At 44.9% G+C, this 11,353-nt stretch overlaps 1 protein-coding gene across 1 annotated transcript in view; it reads right to left on the reverse strand.

The window, feature by feature from the left end:
• LOC140492485 (uncharacterized) overlaps nt 1-10,422 on the reverse strand; it is a 34,476-nt gene extending 24,054 nt beyond the window's left edge. Inside the window, exons 1-2 of the mRNA XM_072591372.1 lie at nt 10,417-10,422; nt 6,928-7,088 (exon numbers count right to left, since the gene is read on the reverse strand). Coding sequence (XP_072447473.1) covers nt 6,928-7,088; nt 10,417-10,422 — 167 coding nt within the window. The remainder of the gene's footprint in view (nt 1-6,927; nt 7,089-10,416) is intronic.
• Between the last annotated feature and the right edge of the window lie 931 nt (nt 10,423-11,353).

Consider the following 11,353-nt stretch of genomic DNA (forward strand, 5'->3'; position numbering starts at 1 on the left):
GTCAAGTCAGCATAAGGAGGGAGGAGTGTTGTGTATTTGAACAGGCATTAAGGTGGACAAGTCTCCAGATCCGGATGGGATCTATCCCAGGTTACTGAGGAAGCGAGAGAGGACATAGCTGGGGCTTTAAAAGATATCTTTGCAGCATCCTTGAACACGGGGAAGTCCCAGAGGACTGGAGAATTGCTAATGGTGTCCCCTTGTTTAAGAAGGGTGGTAGGGATAATCCAGGTAATTACAGACCGGTGACCCTGCCATCAGTGGTATGGAAGCTGCCGGATAAGATACTGAGGTATAGGATATATACCCATTTGGAAGAAAATGGGCTCATCAGCGATGGTTTGTGCCAGGAAGTTCATGTCTTACAAACCTAATAGAATTCTTTGAAGAGGTGACAAAGTTGCTTGAGGAAAGGGATGTAGATGTTATATACATGGACTTTAGTAAGGCGTTTGATAAGATTCCACATGATAGGCTGATGATGAAGGTGAAGTCGCATGGGGTCCAGGGTGTTCTAGCTAGATGGATAGAGAACTGGCTGGACAACAGGAGACAGAGAGTAGTAGTGGAAGGGGATTTCTCAAAATGGAGACCTGTGACCAGTGATGTTCCACAGGGATCAGTGCTGGGACCACTGTTGTTTGTGATATACATAAATGATCTGGAGGAAGGTTGTAGTTTGTCTCATTAGCAAGTTTGCAGATGATACTAAGATTGGTGGAGCAGCAGATAGTGAAGGGGCTGTCAGAGAATACAGCAGAATATAGATAGATTGGAGAGTTGGACAGAGAAATGGCAGATGGAGTTCAATCCGGACAAATGCCAGGTGATGCATTTTGAAAGATGCAATTCCAGAGCAAACTATACAGTAAATGGAAAAATCCTAGGGAAAATTGATGTACAGAAGATCAGGGTGTTCAGGTCCATTGTTCCCTGAAGGTGGCAACGCAAGTCAGTAAAGTGGTGAAGGCGGCATATGGCATGCTTTCCTACATTCAGCGGATTATTGAATACAAGAGTTGACAGGTCATGTTACAATTGTATAAAACTTTGGTTCACCTGCATTTGGAATACTGCATACAATTCTGGTTGCCACATTACCAAAAGGATGTGGCAGCTTTGGAGAGGGTGCAGAGGAAGTTCACCAGGATGTTGCCTGGTATGGAGGGCGCTAGCTATGAGGAGAGATTGAATAGATTAGGATTATTTTCATTGGAAAGGAGGAGGTTGAGGGGGGACCTGATTGAGGCCTACAAAATCATGAGAGTTGCAGACAGGGTGGATAGCAAGAAGCTTTTTCTCAGAGTGGGGGACTCAATTATTAGGGGTCACGAGAGGGGAAATGTTTAGGGGAGATATACGTGGAAAATTCTTTAAACAGAGGGTGGTGGGTACCTGGAACGCGATGCCAGCGGAAGTGGTAGGAGTGGGAACAATAGTGTCATTTAAGATGTATCTAGACAGATACATGAATGGGCAGGGAGCAAAGGGATACAGATCCTTAGAAAATAGGCATCAGGTTTAGATAGAGGATCTGGATCAGCACAGGCTTGGAGCGCTGAAGGGCCTGATCCTACGCTGGAATGTTCTTTGTTATTTGACACTGAATAATGCAAAAGCAATGAGCCCTGACAGCATTCCGGCAACAGAACTGAAGACGTGCTCCAGAACTTGCCGCGCCCCTAACCAAACTTTTCTAGTAGAGTTACAACATTGGCATCTACCCGACAATGGAGAAAACTGCCCAGGTATGTCTTGTCCATAAAAAGCAGAACAGATCCAACCTGGCCAATTATCACCCCATCAGTCTACTCTCGATCATCAGTAAAGTGATGGAAGGGGTCATCAACAGCGCTATCAAGCAGCACCTGCTCAACAATAACCTGCTCAGTGACACCAAGTTTGGGGTTTGACTGGGTCACTCAGCTCCAGACCTTATTATCACCTTAGTTCAAATACTGACAAAAACAGCTGAATTGCAGAGGGGAGGTGAGAGTGACAGCTCTTGACATTAAGGCTGCATTTGAACAACTTTGGCAATTGGAGCCCGAGCAAAACTGGAATCAAAGAGTAATCGGGGGAGGGGAACTCGCTAGTGGTTAAAGTCATACCTGACACATTGGAAGATGGCTGTGGTTGTTAGCGGTCAGTCATTTCAGCTCCAGGCCATCTCTGCAGGAGTTCCTCAGGGGAGTGTCCTCGGCCCAACCATCTTCAGCTGCTTCATCAATGACCTTCCATCGTAAGGTCAGAAGGGGGGGGATGTATGCACAATGTTCATTATTATTCATGACCCCTCAGATACTGAAGCAGTCCATGTTCAAATGCAGCAAGATCAGGACAATATCCAGGCTTGGGCTGACAAGTGTCAAGTAACATTCACGCCACACAAATGGCAAGCTATGACTATCAGAAATAAGAGACATTCTAACCACCGCCCCTCAGCATTCAATGATGCTACCATCACTGAATTGCTGCACTATCAACATCCTGGGGGTTATCATTGAGCAGAAACTCAATTGGACTCATCACATAAACAGTGGCAACAAGATCAGGTCAGAAGCTAGGAATACTGCGGCAAGTAACTTACCTCTTGATTCCTCAAAGCCAGTCCACCATCCACAAGGCACAAGTCAAGGGATGGAATACTCCCATTTGCCAAGATGAGTGCAACCCCAACAACACTTGACACCATCCAGAATAAAGCAGCCCCCGTTTGATTGACACTACACTCATAAGCATTCACTTCCTCCACCACTGACACTCAGTAGCTGCAGTGTGTATTATCTCCGAGATACACTGCAGAAATTCATCAAGGTCCTCAGGCAGCACCTTCCAAACCCACAACCTCTTCCACCTTGAAGGACCAGGCAAAAGATTTATGGGAATACCACCACCTTCAAGCTTCCCTGCAAGCCACAAAGCTATCCTGACTTGGAAATATATTGCCATTCCTTCACTGTCGCTGGGTTAAAATCCCGGAATTCCCTCCCTCATGGCATTGTGGGTCAACCCACAGCAGGTGGACTGCGGCGATTCAAGAAGGCAGCTCAGCACCACCTTCTCAAGGGGTAAATAGGGATGGGCTATCAATGCTGGCCAGCCAGCAATGCCCATATCCCACAAAATGAATTTTTAAACAAAAGTCCAGATCATTCATTTCGAGAGATGTTGCTCAGGAGGTTGTTATTTCCTAGAACACTGATTGAGTTTTTTGAAGAAGTAACAAAGAAAGTTGATGAGGGCAGAGCAGTAGATGTGATCTATATGGACTTCAGTAAGGCGTTCGACAAGGTTCCCCAGGGGAGACTGATTAGCAAGATTAGATCTCATGGAAGACAGGGAGAACTAACCATTTGGATACAGAACTGGCTCAAAGGTAGAAGACAGAGGGTGGTGGTGGAGGGTTGCTTTTCAGACTGGAGGCCTGTGACCAGTGGAGTGCCACAAGGATCGGTGCTGGGCCCTCTACTTTTTGTCATTTACATAAATGATTTGGATGTGAGCATAAGAGGTACAGTTAGTAAGTTTGCAGATGACACCAAAATTGGAGGTATAGTGGACAGCGAAGAGGGTTACCTCACATTACAACAAGATCTGGACCAGATGGGCCAATGGGCTGAGAAGTGGCAGATGGAGTTTAATTCAGGTAAATGCGAGGTGCTGCATTTTAGGAAAACAAATCTTATCAGGACTTGTACACTTAATGGTAAGGTCCTAGGGAGTGTTGCTGAACAAAGAGACCTTGGAGTGCAGGTTCATAGCTCCTTGAAAGTGGAGTCGCAGGTAGATAGGATAGTGAAGAAGGCATTTGGTATGCTTTCCTTTATTGGTCAGAGTATTGAGTACAGGAGTTGGGAGGTCATGTTGCAGCTGTACAGGACATTGGTTAGGCCACTGTTGGAATATTGCATGCAATTCTGGTCTCCTTCCTATCGGAAAAATGTTGTGAAATTTGAAAGGGTTCAGAAAAGATTTACAAGGATGTTGCCAGGGTTGGAGGATTTGAGCTATAGAGAGAGGTTGAACAGGCTGGGGCTGTTTTCCCTGGAGCGTCGGAGGCTGAGGGGTGACCTTATAGAGGTTTATAAAATTATGAGGGGCATGGACAGGATAAATAGACAAAATCTTTTCCCTGGGTTCGGGGAGTCCAGAACTAGAGGGCATAGGTTTAGGGTGAGAGTGGAAAGATATAAAAGAGACCTAAGGGGCAACTTATTCACGCAGAGGGTGGTACGTGTATGGAATGAGCTGCCAGAGGAAGTGGTGGAGGCTGGTACAATTGCGACATTTAAGAGGCATTTGGATGGGTATATGAATAGGAAGGGTTTGGAGGGATATGGGACGGGTGCTGGCAGGTGGGACTATATTGGGTTGGGATATCTGGTCGGCATGGACAGGTTGGACCGAAGGGTCTGTTTCCATGCTGTACATCTCTATGATTCTATGACTCTAACACTGGGAAGAATTGTGGTTGAGAGTGATTTGGTGGTTTGGATCAGAAATATTCTAGCTGAAAGAAGACAGGGTGGTGGCTGATGGGAAATATTCATCCTGGAGCTCAGTTATTACTGGTGTACCATAAGGATCTGTTTTGTGACTATTATTATATATGACCTGGCTGAGGGTGTAGAAGGATGGGTTAGTAACTTTGCAGATGACACGAAGGTCGGTGGAGTTGTGGACAGTGCCAAAGGATGTTGTAGGTTACGGAGGGATATAGATGAGCTGCAGAGCTGGGTTGAGAGGTAGCAAATGGAGGTTAATGTGGAAAAGTGTGAGGTGATTCACTTTGGAATGAGCAACTGGAATAAAGAGTACTGGACTAATGGTTAGATTCTTGGTAGTGTAGATGAGCAGAGAGATCTGTGTCCATGTATGTAGATCCCTGAAAGTTGCCACCCAGGTTGATAGGGTTGTTAAAAAGGCATACAGTCTGCTAGCTTTTATTGGTAGAGGGATTGAGTTTCAGAACCATGAGGTCATGCTGCAGCTGTAAAAAACCCTGATGCAGACGCACTTAAGAGTATTACATACAATTCTAGTCACTGCGTTATAGGAAGGATGTGGAAGCTTTGGAAATGGTGCAGAGGTGATTTACTAGTACGTTGCCTGGTCTGGAGGGATGGTCTTGGAAGGAAAGGCTGAGGGACTCCAGGCAGTTTTTATTAGAAAAAAGGTTGAGAGGTGATTTAATTGAGACAAATAAGATAATCAGAGGATTAGATAGGGTAAACAGTGAGAACCTATTTTCCTGGGGTAGTGATGGTTAGCACAAAAGGACATAGCTTTAAATTGATGGGTGCTAGATATAGGACGGATGTCAGAGGCAGTTTCTTTACTCAGGGAGTAGTAGGGGTGTGGTACACCCTACCTGCAACAGTAGTAGACTCGGCAGCTTAAAGGGCATTTAAATGTCATTGAATAAACATGTGGATGAAAACGGAATAGTGTAGGTTAGATGGACTTCAGACCGGTCCAACGTGAGGACCGAAGGACCTGTACTGCGCTGGAATGGTCTATGTTCTGGGTTCTAAATACTCTGCTCTTTTTCAAAATAGTACTGTAGGATCTCTTACAGATACTGGTAGTCATAAAGGGTCACTGTTTAATATTGCCATTTGAAATTCAGGACCCTCTACCAGTTCAATATTCCATCAGTACTGACCCTCCAACACAATGCAGCACTCCCACAGACGCTCCCTCAGACCCACTCCTACAGGCTCTCCCTCAGTACTGAAGAGGGCTATTGAGGCTGGGTCATTAAGTATATTGAAGGCTGAGATAGATTTTTAATCACTATGGGAACCTAGGGTTTACTGGAAAGTGGAGTTGAGGATGGTAATAATGGTGAAAGGGGTTCCTGCAGATGCTGGAGATTAGACCAGTGCTGGAAAAGCACAGCAGGTCAGGCAGCATCCGAGGAGCAGGAAAATTGACATTTCGGGCAAAAGCCCTTCATCAGGAATCATCAGGATGATAATAATGAATAAAAACTTAAAGAACTGCAGATGCTGCAAATCAGAAACAAAACCAGAAGTTGCTGTAAAGCTCAGCAGGTCGGACAGTGTCTGTGCAGAGAAATCCAAGTGAATGTTTGGGGTCCAGTGACCCATACTCTACTTGTGATTGTCTGAATGGTCTACTTCTACTTCTGTGTATAATAACAGGAGAAGGAAAGGGGAGAATGGGATCCGAGGAGCAGGATGGGGACAGGAGTTTCATTTGTATGGAGCACAGAGAACAGGGACAGCATGAGTTGAACAGTCTCTCGTCTGGTTTCTGTAAATCAATGATGTGGAGGTACCAGTGTTGGACTAGGGTGGACAAAGTCAAAAGTCCCATGGTATCAGGTTATACTCCAACAGATTTATTTAAAATCGCAACTCTCGGGGCACTGTCCCTTTGTCATGTGAAGGAGCAGTGTTCTAAAAGATTGTGATTTTAAATATACAGTTCGAATATAACCTGGTATTGTGGGACGTTTGACTTTGTTCGTTAATGAAAGCACTTTTAACATGGAGGTTCAGCAAGACAGCGAGAATGAAAAGGTTGCACAGAATCTAAGTTAAAAATTGCACAACACCAGGTTATAGTCCAACAGGTTTAATTGGAAGCACTAACTTTTGGAGTGCTGCTGCTTCATCAGCACAAAATCTAAGCAGTGCCAACTGGAGACTTCTAAACAGAAAATAAATTCTGCTAAAATATCAAACTGCCTTCTCTTTAGACATCAACTTGTTACTGCTACAGGCATTGAAGGATTTGTTGCTAATTTACAATATTTTCTGTCCTTAATAAAACTGAAAGGTTTTACTGGAACTAGCACAGAATATGAAACAGAAAGAGAGGGCGTTTAGTGTCTACAACACGGTCATCTCCCTCTCTCCCTCTCTCTCCCGACTTCTGACCCATCCCTGGTTTTACCTGTAACTTGACGGCCCACGTGGGTGGCCACGGGCAGCTCCTTTACAGATTTCATGGTTGGAAATTAAAACCTTCCTCAGGATGGGTGCCGGAATCAGTAACGATGCTTGCGATCTCTCTCTCGCTGCCAAAGTTGACAGGCTGCCTTTTACTTTTACTTCCTGGCAGACGTTAGTGTCTGATGTTTAGTGATTGGCTGGTGTTGCTGCATTTCCACAGCGTGCCTCCTGTAGGGAGTGAATGACTCACAGGCACTATGAGCAGGGAAGTAGAAATGTTTGTGGGGGAATAAACAAAACATGCCAGGAATGGAAAAGTAGATTCACATTCAGGAGGTTGTCCTCCTTTAGAGCTCTACTGGGGGAAAACTGGAGGGAGATTGAAACCAGAGTGGGGGATTCCAGGCCACTATTAAAATCAAGAGAGGTGCCACAGAAGAGGCAGAGATGAGTGGCTACTGCTTGATCAGAAGGAACTAGGAAGGAACTGATAATTGTCTTAAGTGATCTTTTTAAGTCGACACAAATTTGGGTTTTGTGGGATTCAGCTGGGGTCTGCAAGATGAGATTTTGAAGTTTTAAAAAACTGATAAATAAAAAAACTTAAGTATTGTAAAGTGCGAGGAGGATAGTGGGGAGCAGAAGAAAGGGTATAGACAAGCTGGTTGAGTTGGGGGATTACTGTACTTAGCTGAAAATGTGTTGCTGGAAAAGCGCAGCAGGTCAGGATGCTGCCTGACCTGCTGCGCTTTTCCAGCAACACATTTTCAGCTCTGATCTCCAGCATCTGCAGTCCTCACTTTCTCCTCGAGGATTACTGAACTTACCATTGGAGAGGAGTGCAGAGGAAAACAAAATGATTCACTGAGGAAGAAAGAATGCGGGCAACAATTAGAACTACCTGAGGCATGGTACATTTGGGAAAACGAGCAAAGGCTACGACAACGGATGAATGGGCACCGCACAACAATCAACAGACAGGAGGGTTCCCTCCCAGTTGGGGAACACTTCAGTGATCCAGGACATTCAACCTCGGACCTTTGGGTGACCATCCTTCAAGGCAGACTTCAGGACAGGCAGCAGCAAAAAGTGGCCGAGCAGAGGCTGATAGCTAAGTTCGGTACCCATAGGAAGGGCCTCAACCAGGTCCTTGGGTTCATGTCACGTTACAGGTGACCACCATTGCACTATACACACACACAGACACTCCTACACGCACGCACACACAGGCATTCCTATACATAGACATGCACACAGACACTCACACACACACTCCTCCAGACACACAGACTCACACATGCATCCTCTTACAAATTTAAACCACTTTACACTCACACACACACACACACACACGCACACATATACACTCTCTCTCACAGACACTCACAAACCCCCATCCCAGACAAACACACACACACATGCACGCACACATATACACATACGTTTGTGGGGTGAATTTGTACTTGCAGAGTTACATTGTACTTTGCTCAAAAACTGCATGAATCCATGTAAGACTCTGTTAACTCACTTTTTAGATTAGAATCAGTCTAAACATTATGGCACAGACAGGGGACACAGGGGGCTAACACCTTCAATGTCTCAACATCTTATCTGGGCTGAACACCAATTGTTACAAATAACCTGAGAATGTAACTTTTAAAAAAGTTTTGTGATTTACACATGAAAGAAGTGAAACTATCATGGTCATTCTAACAGATGAGAGACTCAACAAACAATGTATAATTTCAGTAACATCACACAGTAAACTTTTGCTATAAATTCTGTGTCTTACAATTGTGTCCTCCACAACCACCTGATAAAGGAGCTGTGCTCCGGAAAGCTAGTGTGCTTCCAATTAAACCTGTTGGACTATAACCTGGTGTTGTGTGATTTTTAACTTGGTCCACCCCAGTCCAACACCCCAGCATCTCCAAATTATTAGAATTAAGGAGACTGTGTTAAGAGAGGAATCAAGACAAAAGAACCTGGGTGAAAGTGCATCTAAGTCACTGAATGTGGCAGGATGGGGTTGAGACAGCAGTTTAAAAACCTGTAGTATCCTAGGCATCATTAATAGGGACACAGAGTACAAGAGGAACAAAGTGCTGCTGAATTTATATGGAGGGTCTATCTTAGGAGGAGAGGTTGCACAGGAGGGCCTATATTGATTGGAATTTGGAAGAATGAGTGGCAACCTTTAGTGAAACATACAAAATTCTGAGTGAACTTGTCAGGGAAAATGGTTTCCCGTTGTGAGAGAGTCTAGGACCAAAGGGCAACATGTCAGAATAAGTGACTACCCATTTAAGACAAAAAAAGGAATTTCCTCTCTGTGAATCTGTTATATTTCCCCATTGTTTTGAAATCCCCCAGTTTAGGGAAAAGACCCTTATTTTCTATTCACCATATCTGTGCTCATGTTCATGCTCAACCTCCTACAGTCCAGTCAAGACTGGCATATTGTTATAACTTTATAGTCCCTTTCTGGCAACATCCTGGTAAATCTTTGCTGAACTCTGTCCAATGTAATTATATCCTTCCTATAGCAGGGCAATCAGGATTGCATACAGTTCTCCAGAAGAGGCCTCCCTGTATTTACCCAGTCTAAAAACATAGAAAATAAGAGCAGGAGGAGGCCATTCAGCTCTCCACTTTAATCATGGCTAATCATCCAACTCAATAGCCCTGTTCTCATTTTTCCCCCATATCCTTTGATTGTTTCAGCACCAAGAGCTCAATCCAACTCCGTACATGGAAACATTGAAGCTAAGAGCAGGGGTAGGCCATTCTACCTCTCAAGACTGCCCAGTCATTCAATTACAGATATCAGTCTTCAGCCAATTTGATTCACCCCATGTAATGTCAAGAAACAGGGAGACATTGGACACTATAAAGTCTATAGGACCTGACAACATTCCAGCAAGAGTACCAAAGATTTGAGCTCCAGAACTTCCCACTCCCCGAGCCAAGCTGTTCCAGTACAGTTACAACACTGGGATCTACACAATGTGGAAAATTGCCCAGGTATACCCCAAACATGAAAAGCAGGATGAATCCAATCCAGCCAATTATCCATCAATTATTCTCGATCATTGGTGAAGTGATGGAAGGTGTCATTTACAGTACTATCAAGCAGCACCTGCTCAGCAATAACCTGCTTAGTGATGCCCAGTTTGGGTTCCTGCAGGGTCACTCAGCTCCTGAGCTCATTGCAGCCTTGGTTCAAACATGGACAAAAGAATTGAATTCCATTGGGGAGGGGAGAGCGACAGCCCTTAACATCAAGGCCTGCATTTGACTGAGTGCAGAATCAAGGAGCCTTGGAACACTGGAATCAATGGGTTTCGGGGGCAAATTCTATGGTGATTGGAATCATACCTGACACATAAGAAAACAGTAGTGATTTTTGAAGGTCAGTCATCTCTGCAGGAATTCCTCAAGACAGTATCCTAGGCCCAACCATCTCCAACTGCTTCTTCAATGATCTTACCTCCATCATAAGGTCAGACAAAGTACCAGGCCATGCACTCTCAGCATGCGCAGATCAACTGGCAGAGGTCTTCTTGGACATCTTCAACCTCTCCCTGCAGCAGGCCACTGTCCCTGCCTGTTTCAAGAGGGCCAACATCATCCCTGTGCCTAAGAAGGCTCATGCAGTATGTCTCAATGACTACCGCCCAGTGACCCTAACTTCAGTAGTCATGAAATGCTTTGAAAGGCTGGTCATGGCATTAATCAACTCCAGCCTCCCCACTACTCTTGATCCACTCCAATTTGCCTATCGGACCAACAGATCCACGTCAGATAGGATAGTGAAGAAGGCGTTTGGTATGCTTTCCTTTATTGGCCAGAGTATTGAGTACAGGAGTTGGGAGGTCATTTTTTGACTGTACAGGACATTGATTAGGCCACTGTTGGAATATTGCATGCAATTCTGGTCTCCCTCCTATCGGAAGGATGCTGTGAAACTTGAAAGGGTTCAGAAAGGATTTACAAGGATGTTGCCAGGGTTGGAGGATTTGAGCTATAGGGAGAGGCTGAACAGGCTGGGGCTGTTTTCCCTGGAGCGTCAGAGGCTGAGGGGTGACCTTATAGAGGTTTACAAAATTATGAGGGGCATGGATAGGATAAATAGGCAAAGTCTTTTCCCTGGGGTTGGGGAGTCCAGAACTAGAGGGCATAGGTTTAGGATAAGAGGGGAAAGTTATAAAAGAGACCAAAGGGGCAACTTTTTCACGTAGAGGGTGGTACGTGTATGGAATGAGCTGCCAGAGGAAGTGGTGGAGGCTGGTACAATTGCAACATTTAAGAGGCATTTGGATGGGTATATGAATAGGAAGGGTTTGGAGGGATATGGGCTAGGTGCTGACAGGTGGGACTAGATTGGGTTGAGATATCTGGTCGGCATGAACAGGTTGGACCGAAGG

The sequence above is a fragment of the Chiloscyllium punctatum genome, chromosome 21, assembly GCF_047496795.1.
Source record: "Chiloscyllium punctatum isolate Juve2018m chromosome 21, sChiPun1.3, whole genome shotgun sequence".
NCBI classification, from domain to species: domain Eukaryota; kingdom Metazoa; phylum Chordata; class Chondrichthyes; order Orectolobiformes; family Hemiscylliidae; genus Chiloscyllium; species Chiloscyllium punctatum.